Source organism: Pleurodeles waltl, chromosome 4_2, assembly GCF_031143425.1.
Source record: "Pleurodeles waltl isolate 20211129_DDA chromosome 4_2, aPleWal1.hap1.20221129, whole genome shotgun sequence".
Classification (NCBI taxonomy): domain Eukaryota; kingdom Metazoa; phylum Chordata; class Amphibia; order Caudata; family Salamandridae; genus Pleurodeles; species Pleurodeles waltl.
This window is the reverse complement of record NC_090443.1, coordinates 906008445-906029964: the sequence shown is the minus strand read 5'-3', so window position 1 is coordinate 906029964 and position 21520 is coordinate 906008445. Positions and strand designations below refer to the sequence as shown.

General features: G+C 41.2%; 1 protein-coding gene across 7 annotated transcripts in view; it reads left to right on the top strand.

The window, feature by feature from the left end:
* ELAVL4 (ELAV like RNA binding protein 4) overlaps positions 1–9803 on the top strand; it is a 153371-nt gene extending 143568 nt beyond the window's left edge. For all 7 annotated transcript variants that reach the window (XM_069232693.1, XM_069232697.1, XM_069232696.1 and 4 more), the window contains 2 exons: positions 3179–3217; positions 7071–9803. In XM_069232693.1, the coding sequence (XP_069088794.1) occupies positions 3179–3217; positions 7071–7398 (367 nt within the window). In that variant the 3' untranslated portion in view covers positions 7399–9803. The remainder of the gene's footprint in view (positions 1–3178; positions 3218–7070) is intronic.
* Positions 9804–21520: the final 11717 nt, after the last annotated feature.

Below are 21520 nucleotides of genomic sequence, written 5' to 3'. Positions count from 1 at the left end.
ATAGGGGCCTGTGTATTTTCAGATGTGTGCGCAGAAGTTTGCACAGAGCTATTCAGTGCTGCTTGGAGGGAGGAAAGGGCACCTGTTGCTCCACTGCTATGGCACATCTCTGCAGCTAACCCCACACATCCAATTAGGCTCATGTATCTGCAGGTGCTTCCAGGAGCCAAAAAAGAGTGAACATAGAGGTCAGCCAGGTGAAGAAACTGAGCTCACCTGGCTCCTATATGCCACCTTCCCACTGGCGGATAGCAGTGAAAATGCAAGAGGCAGGCATTTGCCTGGCTGCTGCATGTTCTGATGATGGTAGCACATTTTCTGTCAAGTCAGACAAATCAAATTATTCCCTAACTTGTTCATTTGGCGAAGCTGCTCTTGCACAGTACTATAGAAATTTGATAGAACTGGCTCTTAGTGACAACTATCTGTAATTAATTTGAGCGTGAATGAAAGTCAATAGTGTGAGCCGGTGTCATATAAAAAGGGTAGACTAATTCTGGTTCCTCTTGATAAGATGATTGCTTTAGAATAATGGACATCACCTACTTTTTGGTAATATGAGAAGAACACTACAAGATCTCCTTCTCCCACTGCCGCCTTTCGCCTTAAGAGGCCTAGTGGTTGCTCATGGTTACAAGGCATGCACTAGCCCCTCTCACATCATCTAATTAGCAGACTACTTGCTTTGTCGCACCCATCAGCTTTGCATCCGCCAAGGTTTAGACACCATTTCACATCACCAGTTTTGTCTGTGGATGGCTTAAGGTCTGCAGGTAGTCTACTACAAGCATTCTCCTGACTCGACCACAGCACTTTTTGTGTGTTAGGAAAACAGCCTGATCTTTACCACCTAGCTTTGTTTGGAAACCAGAGAGGTAGTTCTTTTTGATAAATCAAGGACCCATTGGTCACAACTTCAGCTCTGGAGTGGCCAAGTATATCATCCTCCCATGTCACTGTAAAGATCACCTCTGAGCTGGGTAACAAAAGTGCCTGCTCTTCTATCAATCAACAACTGTGGGGTACACCATATAAATCATTAATATAATTGGTGTTGTTAATCCTCTTTACTTACATTTCATTTACTTAAGTGGAGTCCTTCCAAAAATCCATCTGATTAGCTGAATCCTCCACTGTTCTTTTATGTGTTATTCAGGTCAGCATAACAAGCTCCAGCAGTGTCACAGAATATTTGGTAATACCAGCAAAGCACAAGTTGGAATGAAAAAACATTTTTCGAAAAAAAATTGTTTTAAGGTGCTCTTTCATTGCTCGTCTCACTTTCATTCAGCAAATATCACTAGTTTCCAGGGAGGGTCAGGCCTGTTGGAAATGTGTACATTGACATTTCCTCAAGCGCCTGATCGAGCCATTCGGTGGTAATTGACAGGCACTGACTTCAATATCTGCACTTCCAAACCTTTGCAAACAGAATCATTCGATGAGAGAACCACTCCCGTTTTCTAACCTAGACACTGCAGGCAAATAGGTATGGCCCGAACCATTGACTTTAGAGAATGGACATGTGTTCTCTCTACAAAGAGGGTCCAGATTAAGTAAGGGGTGCTGGGTGCACACTGCTGTTTTGTGGATACTACATACTGGGTTGTACCATAGTGATAGAGTGCCCGACCAGAACCACTGGTCTTCCTGCATTGACAGGGAGACCTGAAGGCTGTAACAATGCCTCGAGGGCTCCTTGTGGAGGTGATGCTTTGAGAGTCTGTCACTGCCTCCATCTTCCACCCATTGATGCCTGCGCTGTGTGAAGGAGGTGCTTAAACACTTGGTGACAACATCCTTCCTCCGCCTGGTGAGGCCTTCAGGCCCGTGTAAAAGTTGGGTTTGAACTTTTATCTGTACTGCATGGGAACAGCAGCAACTCTTACGATTTGTAGCAAAGCAAATGTGGGCAGGCCCCCTGCATATGTGCGTACGCCCTCCTGTCAGCGGTTGCAGGCTAATATGTAAATACGGAGCTTAACATTTCCAGGGCGCATTCATTGTGTGATGTGTGGCGGTGCACTACAATGGACAGCCACATTTTACATATTAAAGTCCAAGATCTGAGCACTGGGGTCTACAAGGTAAAGCCCCTTCTGCAGGGAAACATAGGCCCTCATTACAACCCTGGCGGTCTAGGACCGCCAGGGCTTTTTTGACGGAAGCACCGCCAACAGGCTGGCGGTGCTTTCCTGGTCACGCCGCGGTCGCACCGCCGGGGCCGGCGGTTTTCCACCACAATGGCCCCGGCGGTTGTAATCCTCCAGGGCAGCGCTGCTTGCAGCGCTGCCCAGGGGATTACGAGTCCCCCTCCCGCCAGCCTTTTCCTGGCGGTTTAAACCGCCAGGAAAAGGCTGGTGGAAAGGGGAGTCGCTGGGCCCCTGCGGGCCCCATGGAGCTTTTCACTGTCTGCATAGCAGACAGAGAAAAGCGCGACGGGTGCAACTGCACCCGTCGCACAGCCGCAACACCGCCGGCTCCATTTGGAAGCGGTTCCTGTGTTGCGGCCGATATCCCCGCTGGGCCAGCGGGGATCTCCAAATGGCCGCAGCGGGAGTGTGGCCGCATTGGCGGCCGCCCGGCGGTCCGATCTTGGCGGGCGGTCGTAATGAGGGCCATAATGCAATGATTCTTCTAGCGTTTTCCCGCTCCTTTAACGCCAGTTGGTATCACTTTTGCTGTACCACAAAGTCAAAGGGGCAATACCTACTAGCTGGCCTCTTTAAAGGGACACAGGAAGTCGGCTTTCCGTCAACAATAAATTATATGCAATCAAGCCAAGAGTTCAGAGACAATAAATCTGATTTCTGTAACATGGAAGTGATTAAACCTTTCTTTCTGTAGTCATTTAAAGTGTTCAATTCCTGATTTCTGATTAAATATTTTAGCTCCAAAGCAATTCTCTTCCTATTATCTATGAGGGAATATCTTTTCACAATGAAGGGCTGATTATGTGAGTTGTTTGAAATCTTCATTTGGGTATGACTGACTAAGCGCCTTTTAAAATTGAGAAGGAGGCCCACGCAGCACTGTGCTGACTAATGGGCCTGACGTTGATGCGGGAGTGTTGTTGAAATAGCTCTTCTGTTAAAATGGTACATTTTTGTTGATAGTTCCATCGAGTGATCTTGCCATCTGTGAGACATTAACCCAGAGACCCTCCTTCTCTTTTCAGGCTGGACAATTTGCTTAATATGGCTTATGGCGTAAAAAGGTAATTAGAAATCTGCAGACTTCCAGATGTCCGCATTGGCATAGAATGGGGATATCATTTTCTCTTTAATTCTGTCTTGATTTAATCTCTAATTCTTTTGTTTTTCTACCATTTTACGTTTGAACGCCACTTGATTTTATTTCTTTGACAAATACACAAATGTATCTTTTTCATACTTTACTGGTAAGCTTCGGGTGGGTGGGGGGCGATTAAGGTGCAACATTGACAATTGTAGTAACATTTTAATATACAAACGAATTTGTTCAACCAGTTTTGAAAACTGAAACAGTTATTAGTGGGACATTTATAAAAACATTTCACTAGCACTTTGGAAGCAATTGTTTTGCATTTTTAATGCAAGAATTTAGCTGCTGGGCACTTTCATGAGAATCAGTATTATTAAAAGAATATTCAACTAATTACAAAGTTGATAGTTTTAGGAGTTCTGTGGGGAAATTTAATTTTCATAAATAGCCTTTGGCTAGAAACCATAACAAGACATCATTGTCTTTTATGATTCTGTAGTTTATGACAACAATTCTAACAGTGCCACTGTTTGCACCTCAGTCTCCCTTGCTTTTGTTTTTATGGGTTTAACAGTTGTTGGTAGACTGTGTTCAAATTTGCTTTAGTTTTCTCATTTGATTAAAAACATCTACTTTAATTTTGTTTCAAATAAATTGTACTGTCGTTTTTCATAATTTGTCAGAAGTGTACTGTGAATATTTATCCTTCTGTACTGATGCACAATTCTGAACTAATTTTGTATTGTTGTCAGAATGTACCTGCCCCCATGCACTTGTAGATGTGCAAAACTGTTCATATTCATAGCTTTGCTTTTGTTCAATTCCCATGAACTGCATAACAATTTTCTCAAAGCGGTTACAAACATGTTATCATTAACAATTTATTCAGAGCCAATTTAATAGCATTTGCTTTTGTTGAGTGTATCAGGTCAGTTAGACAAATTAGGCAAAATCACACACAACCCTGACCACCCTCTCCATTCTAGTTGCGGTTGACCTTATTTTCATCCTGAAATCTCACAAACAGTACACATCTTGACGCCCAAAGACCACTTGCCTAACCTCACTGAGAGGCATTGCAAAATATGACAATATATCCCTTCCTTTGTCAACAGAATGTTGTTATTTGGATGGTGATTTGTTTAGTGCCATGAAGCATTTGCTGAAGTTTGTGCAACTTACTACTACATTTATCTATACAAATACTCAGCGGATCCTATCGCAGAGTCAGGGCTGAGCAACCATTGCCAAATCACCCATTTACTCTCCCGCAGGACACTATTTGAAAAGGCAGACTTTCCTCCTAACTTTTGGCTTATTTAAACAACTTCTCTCTTTTTCATGATTGCCAATCTCACTTTACAGTTTGTTTGAGCACAGAGATTATCACTGTCAACTGTTAGACAACACAATACGAATCGTTGCCAGCATCATATTCTACATTCTTGGACTGCTAGATTATTTGATTGCTCTTGACTTGGTTAAATAGTTAAATAGCTTTAGTTGAACACTTTATATTGAATTTAGAAAAGGTAAAGTATAACAACTCAAAAGGAAACAGAAGAACCTAGGGGCTTACATTTATGTCGAGGCATAGCTGCTGGAATAAAGAAAAGGCATGAGCAATAGAAAAGAGGTTCAGAAGCAGAAAATGCATCTTTGTGACCATGAATAACTGTGCAAGTGAGAAGAGTATGGATGAGCTGTAAGCCAGAGGAGGGGCTGGTAGAGATTTTATAAGAGGAGGGGCCTCGAGTTAGTTGCAGAATTGCAGATGAAAAATCCTTTAGGATATTATACAGGGCCAACCAGATTAGGTTGATGGTAGATCTTGATGTGTTGTCAAGGAGATGTTTTCCAGTCTGTGGTCAGCAAAGAGCATTCCATCACAGAATGTGCATTGGTGTGTCTTCCTTCTACCACGTAGGACATCTTTATAGAGTACATGAATGATAACCCTTTACTGGCGCAATCTTTCATCCTGGCACCACACTCCTCTGCCAGTTTGCCTATATGATTATTCTTTCTCTTGACCTGTGAGGTCCTCCAAGACACAATCTTATCATCCTTGGTATTAAGCATATGGAGTATGTAGGTGTCCCGTTACAAAACAGAGGAGGTGCCGTATGTGAGTAGGAAGATTACAAAGAGTTAAGCCTAAAAGTGTCATCTGTAACATGAAATTTTTTGACTTGAGACCTTCCCAAGTCTCCTCAATTAATCAATGCTTGCATAGGGAAATGAATCAGACAGCAGTGGTATTTGTACGCCTCATTCACTGAGGGTCACTTGACCCTAACATTCAATAATGGCCATACAACATGCACCTTGAACGTTTCTCCCCAACATTGCACCCATATGCCAAATTCCTAAAGCTCTTCAATGCCTCGAAACTTTAATACACGTGTTGCAAGAAAGACCTAGCTCCACGGTTGAACCTCCCTTGAAGGACAAGCTCCATCATGTTAAAATCTGTAGCCCACACTCTAACGTCTTGTATAATCATGTATAAAGTGTGACAGTGCACTCTAGGCCTGCAAATATTTCCTTGACTCCACCCCAACCCTGAAGTATTATTGCAAACTATTCACTCCATTTGTTAGCCCCTCTACTTACGGGTCTCACCCTATACAGAAATGTCTTTTCACACCTAAAATGATCTAATTGTAACCAGAATCAACAAGTATTGATGACCCAGATGTTACTCTGACCCATCCAGATGTTCCACACATTAGGGTTCAGCAAATTCTCCATTTACCCCACCTCTGGTCTGAACTGAACATGTTCTTGGTAACAATGCCACCCAGTTCGATGTGTCCAGGCCAACATACACCATTCTCCATGTTTGAATCTCCACACCATCCCTCACATCTTCTGTTGGACCCACAACTGCAGAACTAGAAAGCCACTTGCCAGTGCCCTCTTCCTTTCCAGGACCCTGGTGATGTAATTAGCATACTTGTAGCTAAAGAAAGATATGACTTTAGGACCTTACCTCTGGCTACAGTCATAACTCCTTCCTAAACAATTACATACCCAAAGCCTTCAAGTATGCTACCCTTTTACCTCTTCTCAATAAACCATCTTTTGAATCCTTAACAATCTTGTAATTAACAGTCACATCACCACTTTCCATAGACAATGAAAAACACTAGCGACAGTTTTCTTATTCCTAGTGAGGAACAATTCATTACAGATGCCTTCAGGTCAAGATTCTGCCATAGTAACGGAACTGAATCAGCGATGCTGCCAGTCTGAGATGCATACTTGAAACCACAGGCAAAGGATTGTTTTGTAGGCTGACTCCTGGTTCTCTGCTCAACTCACAACAAACTCACTGGTACTTTCCCTTCATGCCTGTGCAGCAGATCCTACATTCACAAGACTCAGAGGAGCCATCACTGCTCCAAGAGACTCCTGTTTACCGGTTCCACATAGAGATGTGTAATTTGTAGGAATAGACACTTTTCCATCCTGTCTGAAACCAGTGGAACTGCCCTTCACATGCGAGCCCTCACCACCACTTTGCCATTCCAGAAATCTGGATTTCTGACAGATTTTAATACAGGCCATCTCTGTGGTCCCACTCTCTATTAGCCAAGGTACAATTAAATCTGAAATTGTTTGTGGTTAATTAAAATCATTCACATTAAGATTTTAACATTTTCACAACACAGTTTCTGGAGCCGGTGTTTTTGTTTTGCTTTTGATTATCTACAGTGGATCATGAACTTAAAAAGTAGTATCATGTTTGTTGCAATTTTGTGTGTATTTTTGTTACTTTTTCAGCAAATAATGGAAGCTACCCTTTTGATTTCTTTGAACAGGTTTTCTCCAATCACAATTGACGGGATGACCAGTCTTGTTGGAATGAATATCCCTGGCCACACTGGAACTGGGTGGTGCATCTTTGTCTACAACCTCTCTCCAGACTCAGATGAAAGTGTGTTGTGGCAGCTCTTTGGCCCCTTTGGAGCAGTCAACAATGTCAAAGTAATACGCGACTTCAACACCAACAAGTGCAAAGGATTTGGCTTTGTCACCATGACCAACTACGATGAAGCTGCTATGGCAATCGCCAGCCTTAATGGATATCGCCTGGGAGACCGAGTGCTGCAAGTTTCCTTTAAAACCAACAAAACTCACAAATCCTGAATTTCATATCATTACCTATTAATATATATATAAATATATACGAACAAAAAGAAACTAAACGAAAAAAACTTTGAAGGCTTATATTCAACCATGGACTTTATAAGCCAGTGTTGCCTAAGTATTAAAACATTGGATATCCTGTGGTGAACCAGGAAAGGATTTTATAATGCTTAGAAAAAAACCTTTGATGCATTGAATGTTCTTTCATAGCTGTCGTCGTTGAATATAATATACATAGATAACAATGTGCAGGGATTTTTACCCGGCCAGCTAGTTTTGCTACCTTCCTTGAAGGTGGATCTTTTTAAGATGACCATTCGCTCATTTGAAGAAGAAACAAAAAAAGATTTTTACAAACTAATGGGATTAAAAGAAAGAATTCTTTTTCTTTTTTTCCTTTTTTTTTCAAAAAATGGATCCAATCAGATTGGTAAATCCCCCAACTTTAAATGAAAGAGGAATAATAAAAATTGCAAAAAAATAATACTTTTGCAAAAGGTTTTTATTTTTCCTTTTTTCTTTTATATCATGTGAAATAAACAGTCTTTCTGTTCGGGAATGGGGTAAAGGGGGATATCTGATGACATAACAATTTAAATAAAATTAACAATGTTGCCAAAGAGGTGGTCTCTTTGCTGAAAATGGGTTTCAAGAAAAATCTATTTTTATAAAATATAAAGAATTTTTACAAGAGAATCTGGATTTGAGAAAAAAAATATTTTGACTGGCTAATTTAGGGGAAATTGACAACTTTGTCATGTTCATACTGCACTGGTAACTTTTTAGAGATCAAGACGTGTGTTTTAAATTGGAATAGTAGAGTGTTTTTTGAAGGATGGGCTACAAACAGTTGATCTTCGTATCTTTTCATAGCATGTAATAAACAAAAATGTTAAATAAGGGAGAGTGTTCTTCCCAGGCACACAGTTCCCCACAGTCAAACCCAAAAGCAAGGAGATAAGTTGCAAGACAATTTTTCTTTAAGTCATCAGTACGGGATATAAGCAGAACAAAGGTTAAGAGATGAATTTGTTTTGGTCAAAAACTTCCTTAGTTTGAGCAGTAGGTGCTACAGAATTATTTACATATCTTAGTATCATAGTTAAATGTACTGTGTTTAGATAAAAATACATTTGCTTTAAATTTGTTAAGAATTTTTGAATTCACTTTATAGCCCATACCAATATAATTGGGCGGTGTTGGCACATTTAGTAAACTGTTTATGTTGCTTGAAACACTTATTTATTTACTTGCCAATGTGATGCATACGGCCAAAATCAAATATAGCTAGTTTGGCTAGTCTACTTATTTGTTTACTTAAACTATGGGAAGAAGCATATTATTGTGTCATTTTGTTGTGTGTGTATGTGTATATATAATATAAATATATATATATAATGTTATTTTTTTTTTTGTTAATTTATTATAAGTTGTAACACTTTGCTAGTTTTGTTTGTATACGTCCTAAAATGTTTTCTTATGATACTTAAGTGACAAAGGTATCAAAGTAACTCGTGTAGAAATATTGTTTGAGATATTGTCATGTTTGTCGTGAATATTTTTTCTTATTGCACAGCAGAAAACGAAAAAAAACTGGGTCTTTATTTCAATGTTATTCAGATTGCGGGAAAACAGAGCTAAGGGAACAAAATGACTGAGGGAGTGCTCTCCCGTGTCCAGTGCACTGATAATTTTAGTATGTTTGTGCTTTGTATGGTTATATATTTAAAAATTAAATTAAAAAGGGTCATGCTCTTCCCTGGGTACTAGAAACAGTTACTCGCTATGCATAATCTAGTTGATAGTTAAATTTGCTATTGCTTTTCTTGTCTTGTTATATAAAATCTTTTCAATACAAGTTTAGTCTTAATGGTAATAAAACGTTGTTATGGTTATATATAACTTGTGCTTATTCCGTGCATTTTTTCCATGTTATATCCACTTACTGCATGTAGACTCGAGTATTGTTTTCACATCGAGATTTGAAGTTTGTAGTAGACTAAAACATGCATCGTATCCTTTTATTCAATTTTTTTCCTTTTCTTATAAATTAGTGGACTCTAGTTTTAAAGAACACTCATTCAATGTTCAGGGAAACCGTAATACATCATCTGCTATGAATGAGCGCAGTTTGCTGGGAAAGTTTTGATGCATTAGTGGGGAAGGCATGTCAAAATCTTTTCTCTACAATGTGTTTAATACCTGAAAAAACTTTCTTAGGACCAGGCAGTTATATTACTTCAATTACAATGAATGACTTCATGTTAAACTTGCTAGTTTTAGATCATTTCTGAGGGAAATTAATGTAAATGTTTTTTTTATTCATTATCTTGTTGTGTTTGAATTATTTGTACTTTAATTGTCCAGACAATAAATGAAAGTGTGTAGAATGGCTATGGACTTTCCAGATTTGTAACCGTGTTGATTTCAATTCTTAAGCACTCAGTGGCATACTGTGAACTGTTCCTAATTATCAAAGTATGTTAATTTCAAAAGTGGTTCGTATTTTTTGTAATTTCATACATTCTTCATGTAGCATGCATGTATCTGGAAATAGCACTAAACCTCTTTTTGCGCTCTTTTTCATTTTCATTGCTGTGCAACTCACCTTTACCTTCTAGCTGAAGCATACAGCGCTGTAACATCACAGCCATATATTTTGGGGAAACACCCTGCAATTTGATTTGACTTGGTGGCTTATTATTATCATTGCCTTATGTAACTTGCAGAACTAATGGTATGCTGGATACACCACTGAAAGAGTAGTTTGTGGTTTTCGTTGTATCTTAAACACATACTTCCTGTCTAGCATACATTAAAAAACACCTATGTATTTTCTTTGATACTCATTTCAGTGTAATGGCTAATGTTATAATTCCAGCTTTAACACACTGGCACAGAGTATCCTAGAATACACTTGTGTCTTGACTTTTCATTCACAGTTGATTAGAAACATTTCTCCCTCTCAGTGGAAGGACTAGAAACTCAGTCTTAGCAGTTAAATACAAACATATTTCCCTTCCCATGCTCCTCAGTCCTTTTCCCTACATCTCCTTTGCACCTTGCTCCGTAGTGTCATCTTTTCAGGTAGCCATATCACACTGGAACCTTGTTTCTTCTCAAGGCAATGTGTTATTTCAGGTATTTACTCTGATATTGTTCTTAAGCATGCCTTTGCAGGACTTGGGTAAAGTCTATTCTACACATTCCTGACTTCAAGATCAGTGAACTTCTACTCAATCATAAGGCTGCTGCCACTAAGTTGACAGCAAATCTACAGCAAGTTCACAGTTCACACCTTGAAGGACAATCCCTAACACATCAGATGTGCTTTGAAATAATTAGTAATAGACCATCAACTTTTTGGTGGGTCATTGGAGACAGACGGTCTCAACTTACTGTGAAACATGTTCTTTTCAGTAGTGAGTGTCTTCCCTCTCAGATGTAGATATGTACTAAGTAGTGCTAGAGAAGTGAGTCAACCTCACTTAAAGATGCAGTAAGGTTCCCAGTTCTCATTAAGGTGGTGGCGGTGGAGCTGGCAGAGCAATCCATTATCACGTTTGGCTCCAAGAGTATACCCCGAAAAACATTTCGTAGGTTCCTGCTCAGTTGCTTGCAAACACCATCACTATCTTTCTGCTGTCCACAGATCTCTGCCATTTTTCTATTCTTTACTTCTAGAGCACTTGAAACACCCTCTACTTTTCTGCTTAGTCAGACTAAGATCCTGTTTGCCTGTTCCCCATGACCGACGATTTATCATAGCTAAGGTGTTCCGTCACACCTGTTTAGCCACTCTCCCTGCTTATTCACTACTTGCAATTTCTGCTATAGCCGTCCGCTTTGCAATCCATACCTACTTTAGGATCTCTATCGTAGGCCCCCTTTCAAACTTCTACCAATCTTTTAGTCTCCTTCTAGTCTTGATAGGCTGCAGTGCCCAGACCACATTTGTTTATCTCTCAAATCAAGGTCTTTCAACCAAAGCTTTAGAAAAATATATATTAGTTGGGCGTTATATGCTCACGTATTTTTGCTGTCGGGGTTTTGAGGTGGAAGGTGCTCAGTCTTTCCTATCTTAGTCAGAGCTCTGAGCAAGCCCCTTAGGTGTGTCTAGGGAAATGATGACCTCCTCCTATAGACCAGTTCTGGGACAGGTTTTCCCCCACTGGAGTTAGTGTCACTCTGGCTATTTGGACAGTATCAGGGGTATGCCTAGGCGGGAGTTGCATGTGATAGGGACTGCCTCTTTGAAGCTTGTACGGTTGGTGGGCACATGCCCCAAGCCATCCCACCAGGATGAGGTCACATTTCCCCCCAACCAAGCCCCTTTTGTTCCATTTCCTGAGAGCAATTCACACTTCCTAGCTGGCTGTCAGGTGACAACTGGGGATTATCTCGGAAAAAGCTTTAGGCAGGAAAATGCCCACTTTATAAAAGTGGCTTTTCAAAATAATAATTTAAAACCCAACTTTATCAACAGATTTACTTTCAGATTTCAAATAATTTCAGTCCATGATTCATGGGTGTAGCTATTCCCAAACCAAAGTAATATATTATAGAGTGTTATAATGTAATCCAGTGCTATTCTATGGGGGAGCAAGCCTTGCCACAGTAAAGAACGACTTTGGGGAGTTATCACTGTAAGAAAACATGTCAGACTTTTGAAATACTACACACCCTGACCTGTGGGCACTTAGTGCCTACCTTAGGGGTGTCTTACCAATTTTAAAATTTAAGATGCAGTGGCAGGCCTGGAGTCATGTTTTCATTTGTCATTTTCGTGGTGGCACACTAAGGGGGTTATTCTAACTTTGGAGGAGGTGTTAATCCGTCCCAAAAGTGACGGAAAAGTGACGGATTTACCACCAGCCGTATTACGAGTCCATTATATCCTATGGAACTCGTAATACGGCTGGTGGTATATCCGTCACTTTACCGTCACTTTTGGGACGGATTAACACTCCTCCAAAGTTAGAATAACCCCCTAAGTGCTGCAGTCCATTGGTGACATTTAACTTGCATACCCTCTGTACAGAGAGTACCTTATAATAAATACGTACAGGTAAGTTAAATATGCTAAGCAAGGATGAGCCAATCCTAAATGTTTTTAAGGGGTCAGAGCACATACACTTGGCACTGGACAGCGCACCCCAGTGTTTAGAGTCCACACACCAGCATTAAAATCCAGGACAAAAGGAGGGAGTGACCATGCACAAATGAGTATTTGCTTACACTAATCATCTTTATTTCTCCATGGGAGAATTGGAATGCATTCTCCAAACATGTGACAGACCTTGGAGGACCATGCTGAGTCTCCCCTGTATCTCTAGCCTGTCTATTTCCCATCCCATACAGGGCTAAGGCAGAGCTGTCAGACATGCAACCAGTCTGTAAGGAGGTAGAGTCACTCTGAGGTCTCAGGCCTTGGGATTGCCTCTAGGCATGTTGTGCAGAACATGCACATTTGCAGCTTGAGCCGCAGGGATTACTGCCTGCTACTAACTGGTGCTGCCCTTCCCTTGCTGGTGTCCTTTTCCACAGAAAGCTGTGCAATACTGCATTGGCCTACATTCTTTCCTTAGTCAGTTATTAAGCTCACATTTCTTTGAACTAAGGACAGGGTAACACTAACTATATTAAAGTGCTAATGTGTAAAGTGCCGAAATGTATGAGCTTTCCCTATTTCTGGCATGTGCACTTGTGAGGTAAAGTTTAAGAAAGTCTCTTCTCAGCTTAGGTTATCCTAACAATCTTTTACCTACTTGCATTAAATGATATTTATGTAAGAAAAACAGTGCCTTTATATTATATTACATAAGTATCTGTTTGTGGTCTCCAATATTTTCTGTTTCTAAGCCATTTCTTGAATCTTGGACGCTTACATTGTAAAATGTGACATCTGTCTATTCAGGCTGTGCATTTTACCACCAAGCATTAAGCATGGGTGGAAGAAAGTTGCAGAGGCAAATCCTCTGTCAACCAGGTGTACAGATATTTGATAAGGGACCTGTTTTACCCAAGGTCTAAGGCATGGCATGGCACCAGCTATTGCACCCGCCTGTGACATCTTCCGGTATTTATCACTTGCTGGAAATAACATTGGTCAGTAAAGTTGTAGTGTCCCAGTACCTCACCAGCAATGTACCAGTAAATCTGGTAGAGATTCTCTTGTGCATCTGTGGAACTCAGAAGTATGCAAATAAAATTCCGGGCACTGTTTTCAACCCTTCTCCCGCCCCTATAACTCCCTCCCCCTTTCTTCTGCCAGTGCTGTAATCCCACATAGATGACTGTGGAAACAAAGGTAGGGCACATTTGTATTAGGCATTTTCCCAAGCTGATACTCTCTGCCCACTTTGACATTCTGCCGATTGTCATAAGTAGTATGTGCTGCTGCTGATGTATCTCTGCCAAAAGTACAGAGATCCTTTCATTGTTGCTGCTTCTTCAACGAGGGTTAGGCTAGTGGATGGTGGCAACAAGTGTTATTCCCACTGAGAGCCTTCCACCCATCGTGGAATATGGGGTCTGCTGTTGTCTAACGTAGAAGTTCAATTATTTATGTTCACTGTATTCATATCTTAACTGGAAAAAATGTTAAAGGCAAGTTATCATACTTGTAGCTGAGTGACATGGGTTACATAAAAATGTAGATTGTCTCATAAAACACTTAGGCCCTCATTACGACCCTGACGGACGGCGGTATTTTGGAGAAAAGTACTGCCAACAGGCTGGCGGTACTCCTCCCCAAAATATGACATTGGCTGTTTGGCTCAAGCCAAACCGCCAATGTACCACTCCGTCCGCCAGGGTGGTAACAGCCGTCGGGCTGGAGACTTCAGTCTCCAGCCAGGCGGTCGTCATTGTCCCACCCGCGGGATTATGACCCCTTCTACCGCCATGGTTTATGCCAAGAAACTATGGCGGTAGGCAGTATCAGTGACAGGGAATCCCTTCCCTGTCACTAATAGGGGTCTCCCCCGTCCCCTCCCCAAATGCCTCCCCCACCGTCCCCTCCCACTCCCGACACCCCCACGACAGACATGCACATTCACACACCATCATACACATGCATACACACACTCATACCCACATTCACCCATGCATGTATACATCCATTCACACAAACTTACATGCAAGCACCCACGAATTCACACAACACAACATACACGCACACTCAACCATGCATGCACACACGCATTCCACACGCCACACACCCGCATGCATGCACACACAAACATACAATACACACAACACCCCACCCCCTCCCCTGTCGTAGCACCGACTTACCTTATTGTAGGGGGTCCTCCGGCAGGAGACGGGACAGGGTGCTGCTGCCAGCAGCAGCGTCCGCCAGCAAAACACCCCCAGGCCGTATCATGTGTGATGATACGGTCTGCAGTGGTCTACTGGCGTGGCGCTGCTGCTGGCAGCAGCGCAATCCGCCGCTATGGCCGCAGCCAGAGTTCCGCCATCCTTCTCGCGGGATTCCGGCTATGGTCATAATATGGCGGACGGCAGGTAGCCACGGTGATGGTCTTTTGGCGGCCGTCACCGCTGCAGTAGGTGGTCAATACCGCCGTTGTCATAATGAGGGCCTTAGTTTGAAGGGTCGTTATATTTAAGAAAATTGGCAACTGTGATTCGCTACCTAAGAATAACTTCTACATGTGCATTGCTTATGATGTCTCAGATGAGACTACAGTGATTCTACTGATGACATCATCTGATATCATATGTTACATCATCTTTACCATTGTCAATGACTTCTTTGACGCTGTAAGTTATTGCTTTTTTACAGATATATTGACTGGTACAGTCAACTGAGCATTTTCCCTGTTTTTATTCCTTACCAGAGCATGGTGTTTTTTAAAGGCCTGGACCAGTGGCATTCACAATAAGCTTAGAGTAAGTTGGCTGATGTACTGAATCCAGAGCCTGGCCATTTTCAGGGCTTGTCCCAAGAGTTCAGTGGCCTCGCCCTCAGCTGTGCTAAGATCATCTAGAAAAGATATGCTGAGAGCAGAGCTTTGCAAAAGTCAAGGCTTTGCACCCAAAGCTGGTTTGGCAGTCAAACGTTGAGCTCAGTGGGTTTTGGAGGAAGGGGAGTGTGATATCCTGGGTCAGCAGTCTAACTGTGCCTCTGAACCATCAGCACTGTTCCATTGCATCTTTTTTAGAATGTTTGTGGGTAAACACGGGTGGATATTGTAACTTAAACAGTTCATGTAACACCTGAAACTAGCTGGTGAATGGAGCCTTTTAAAACACAGTAACCCTATGCCACTTCATGTGAACAGTTTATTTGGAGCAAGACTATGCTCCACATTGGGGACAAGCATTCCATTTTTGAGGGATTTAATACTGAGAAAACCTAGCTGGATGATATAAATAAATATGCACATTTGTTGAAGTATTATGGTTTGATTCAGGATGGTTGGAGAGGGATGAATGAAGATGAATAGTTAAAGGCATGCAAAAATATCAACCATTAACTTTCTATACAGAATGGCTTTCTTTACCAGGTGTCTAGGTTAGTGCCAGAGGCACACTGAGAACATATCTCATAGTTGGTCATCAAGGGATTTCTAAGATCAAAGAATGTTTAGGGGATGACTATTGACTGTTAGGTATGAACTTGCAAGTTGAAAGAGAGGTGAGAGATATTGTTGATTCTTATTTGAGCGATAAGGTAAGAAAAACAAGAACATCTGTGGTATGCACAGAATTGCCTACGAATCCTTGAGAAGTATCTTTTGCATATTGGGGCCATTACCAGAAGGTTCTGCTGCAATGTTCCTATTAATTTTAATAGGTATGCACTCTAGGTGGCCTGAGGTGATCATTATGAATGACAGAACCAGGACAGGCATAACATTTTTAGATGATGTCTTTCAAAGAGAAAGTAAAGTAATAATAATAGATAATAGTTCAATTGACTTCAAAGAAGATGGGATTGTTTTTGAATGACAGGATCATTGTGCACAAGAAGTCCTCCTTATATCATCTCAAAACTAATTGTATGACTGAAAGATTTAATAGAACTCCAACAGAGAGTATAGAATTAGCCAGAAATCTAGGGAAAGTTTAGAAAGAAGAAATCAAGGTAAGGATTGAAGCATTCAGATATACACCTCACACTACAATTGGTGTTAACTACTTTTGAGTTATTAAGAAAGAGAAAACCATCCATTAAAATGTGTCCACCTTGGGTTAGAATGAGTATTGCCCATCAGAATCAGACAATGTCTGTGACCTTGCCTATAGCCAGGAAATAAAGCTGCACAACCAGAGTATGTGCAAACTCATATGATACGAGAAGAGGTAAAATGGGTGATCTGGAGGTTGTAAAAATGCCAGAAAGCAGAGGTAGTGATTGCTCAAAGTTGGGTAAACCCTTAAGGTAATCAAACTGTTGACAGGAGGATCAATGTGTGGCAAAGAAAAGGAGGTGCTGTCTCGATGGGTGGCATCATGAAAAGTTGCACGACAGTGAACTTGGAATTTTTGGGAATTGGCCGCAAATAAATTGGCAACAAGGATAAATGTGACAGTAAATCTGTTCTAATTTACCTCATTATTTACAAAGAGACTGCATTTTAAAATATTGTGTAGGGTTGAGATACCTGCTGCACAGATCTTTGCGTGCCCACCAATTTTTGGAGGTGTATAATAATGGCAAGAGAATTCCAGGGGATTCTTTATGGGAAACTCGCCTTACATGCAGATCACATATTTTTATTTTATGTATATAGGTAAGTGAGCTATGGCTTTTGACACGGAGATCCTTCCAATTTGTGAGTTGCAGTCCTTCAAAAATAGCAAAGTAAGCTATGAGCAATCATCAAGGAGCTGAATGCAGACTGTAATCCATGGGTTTAGATCCTTGTTTTGCTCTCATCTTTTGCTATTCTTTGCATAGAAGGGTTCCTTTGGGTAGGAATAAAGTCGTGTTTGTGCAAACAATCCCAATAAATACATTTTAAATCCTAACTTTGTCTTTTTTATCGGCCATACACTCTTAACATAAAATGTCTGCAAGTATGGAAGATATGTGTCTCTTACACCTTATAATCCTTATTAGCTTATGTAACAGTTCTGGTACATTTATTTACACAGATTTATAATTTATTGTCCATCTGTGTGTAAAGCACTCTTGACACCCTACAGTGGGAGTAGTGCTATTAAAGAGATACATGAATAAATGAATTAGTAAGTGCCATTTAAAGCAATATTTATTGCAAGTACTCATACGTACATATACATCTGACATTCTTACAGTGCATGCACTTGTCTTACACAGGGAGATTTAAAAAAGTGAAAAACCTGCCTGCAGATCATAGTTTCTTTTTAGTACTTGTGAAGTGCTAAGATATGTGCCATTGTTTCTTTCCATGGCATTGGCTTCTAGCTGTTAGGCTATAGATGGCTCCCAGCCATGAGGATACTCGAACAAAAGAAGGGCTGATAGTCCTTTAAATCAGGCCTTTGTTTTCGGCCCAGCAGAAATTCAAAATGAGAAAGCAGTCTGCAGGCTGCTGCTCCAAACAAACACATACAGTTTGCAGGTGCTGCTGAATTGTACCACAGTGTAATAACATTACACTAGTAACAATTCAACATATTTCACTGAGGCAAGCCCCTCATTTCCTGCACTGCAATTCCTAACAGAATGTAGGAGCAGAGGCATAATGCCAAGACACACATCACATCTGTGTTCTATCATCACATTTGCTTTAACCCTTGTTAAATTCTCCAAGTTCCTCCTTGCCAGAATCCCAGCAATCTCATGAAACGAAGATTGTGTGATTCTAATTCCGTTATGGCTCTTACAACCTTGTTTCTTGATGTGTTCTTCATCATGTTCCTTCTGAGTTTGTGTATTTTGGTACCAATTCAAATGCCCTATTGTCAACATCCCAAAATTAAAACTCCACTTTTATCACTCTCTCCATGTCACCCATCCCAAGCATGTGCTAGTTTTGCCATTATCCCCACGAACATCACTGGAACCTCTAGATGGATTTTAAAGTGCCAAAATAAAAATGGGGGAAGAGGAAGACTATAGGAAGGACACGTCAACTTAATAAAAAGCTTATAAAAATGATTAAGGGGGAGGCCCTCTGTTGGGAATATCTTACATTGAACCTATTTCCTGGCAGAAATGTATAAAATAGTCCTTATTTTTTAATGAGGATTTTTACCCACACAGATGTGTGGCATGCTTCATCATTGAGTCCTACGCTCAACATGTCTAATATTGTCAGACAAGCTCAACCCTATTGTTTGAGGGAGCACTTCGATGGTAGTATTAAGGACCTGGGAAGGGTTTAATGTAATGGTTTAAAGTAGACTGCATAAAAGTAACCTGCAAGTGAACGTAAACACGTTGCACTTCAGATGTGAACTTCAGGACGGCATAAAACAGCAAAGCAAAGGGCACAATGAGTTCTCCCACTCTTTGATACAACTTTCCAGATGTGGTATTGTGAACTAAACAAACATTTCAGATGTTTTTTCAAATGTACAAAATACTTGAAATAAGCCATCTTAAAATGGACACATCAGCCCGAAAGAGACTATGGGAAATGGACAGAACCCTCCACATGAGGCAACCAGAACTAAATAAAACACTACAAGGTGTCTCCATAACTCAACACCATATTTTAGAAGTGTCTGTTCAAGTTAGTAGCAATGTTAGGTGAGACATCTAGAGCTGAGCACAACCATCAAGAGCCAGCTTCACATTTGAAACAATTCTTCAGATGACCTCAGTAGAACTGGAAACAGAAGAGCAGGGTTTGCCTCCACAGCCCTGTGATAAAGCATTAAAGTACAGACACATTTACATTACCATCCGTTTCACATGATTAAAGTGCAGAGGGTGAGGGGCCAAAGTACTAGTTTGCCAAATTCCACAGCTGCTTGTACATTTTCCTCTAGGCAACATGATATGGCTTGTGAGGGAAGGCCTCTGGAAGCTTGTTGTCTCAAACAGGTCAGCACACTGAACCTTGGAGTAACTCCAGGGTTAAAGGAAAGCCAATCCAGTCTTCCCTGTTCAGACAGCAGAGAAGTCCTTCTGAATGAGGTTCTGATGGTGCTACAGTGCCAGACTTTCTGTGGTGGTCCGTCTCTTTTTCTACCACTAGACTGGTTCTGGTCAGTTTTTCCTCTTCCCCTGGGTATGGCTTCAAACTGTTTCAGGTAACAAAGGGCAGGGAATTTGCAGGTGAAAGGCAGGCAGCTTCAGAAGTCTGGAAGGGATGGCGCAGCCCTCAGGCAACCCTTTGAAGCTCAATAAGGGCTTAGTACAACCCCAAACTGTCCTGCTCTGGAGAGGAACACCCTCCTGACACCCAAGACCCTGTTCTTGCTTGTCTGGCAATACATCACACAACAGGAGAGCTATTAATAGTCACATGACACTGGACACTAGCAAGAAAAACACATTTGGTTTAGGCAGAAAAAAACAACTTTCTAAAAGTAGCACTTTCAGAATAGTAAATTTATAATCCAATGTTACCATTAAAGAGTAGTCTTAATTACAAATGAGTGGAAGGAGTATTTCTTTATCGGCTCCCAAAATTAAGTGCTCTCCTACTAAGTGTAGTATGGTAACCCACAGTGGACATAATGGATGCCCCCAAACCTACATGGGCTGAAGCAGCTGGAAAATCTTCACCATGACCTTTGAGTTCTGAGGCACTGGACTTTTAACTCTCAACTGAATAAATGGAATTCATTGTGTATTAGCACCCTGACCAGTTAGTGCTTGCAATCGGAAGTCCAGTGGCTGCTGGATTGTTCATTGCAGTGGACTGTACCCTTACAGCGCACTGGATATCATACACCAGTCAACCAAGCACTGGGTATCCCTTGCCTATCCAGAAAATAGTCCTTTCCCAATTAGATACCCTGCCGTTTATTGGTAAAGAAAAATCTTTTTTTTTCTTTATATAAGACCCTCACCCACTCTAGTAGTGGCATGCTTCATCATCGGGTGAGAAAGTTATACTTGCTACAGTGAAAAACAACTTTGGGAGTTTTTTGCAGCCAGGACATGTAAGACTTAAGTACACATATTGTCTACCTTTTGCCTTGCACACTTCGTATAAGCTTTAGGGCCTACCATAGGGATGACATACGCGAACTAAAAAGTAATGTTTAGACCTGCCAAAAAGTTTATTTTGCCAGGTAGCAATGGCAGTTTAAAACTGCATTTCAGGCTGTCGAGGCAGGCCTGATACATGTTTTACTAGGATACTCTAGTGGGTGGCAGAAGGAGTGCTGCAGTCCACCAGTAGCATTTAATTTACAGGCCCTGGGTACATGCAAAAACCATAAACAAGGGACATATAAATAAATGAAATGTACCAATCACAAATTTACTATGTTTAAGGCAGAGGCGTTTACCACTGATTAGCAGGAGTAAAATGTACAGAATCATAAAAGCCAGCAGAAATAGATTCAGCTAAGGAAGGTAGAAGTCTAGGGAGACCTTGCAGAAAGGGCCAAGTCCAACAGTGATGATGAAAGCCACATACAGTGCCCAGGATTGAATGTTACAGTAAGGTATATGGCCCAGTGCTGGCTTCATAGAAAGGATAAGTACTTGTCATCTGTCCAACACTTTGTTCATTGTTTTCTTGTCTTCTAAGGAGCATATGCACACACACATTTTTGAGTCCAGGACAATTGGGAAGTTTTGCTGTTGTTGAGTTAGGAGAGAGCGAGAGACATGTCTGCCTGTGTATAACTGTTACATAGTGACTACAAGCTAGGAGTGAGCAGCCCCCCAGTGAAAGTCAGACCCCATTGGCCTAAAGCATCTCTGTGGTACAGCTTGATGAACTGTATCTACCCTGGATACACAATATTGCTCCCACTTCGCTGTCTGGTAACCAGAAATATCAGATATTCAAGATAGCAAGGGCACCCCAATGCCTGCAACAAGCCACAGAGGGGAATATACATCATCCCTAAAGATCCCTCTGCTGTAGAAGGCTAGTATTATTCGCTCTAGTTGCCTCCTAGGGAGCTAGGGTTTCTTCATTTTCATCCCCTGGTGTAGAGATTCATTAGGGTAGCTAAAGGATGATGCCAGTTAGAAATG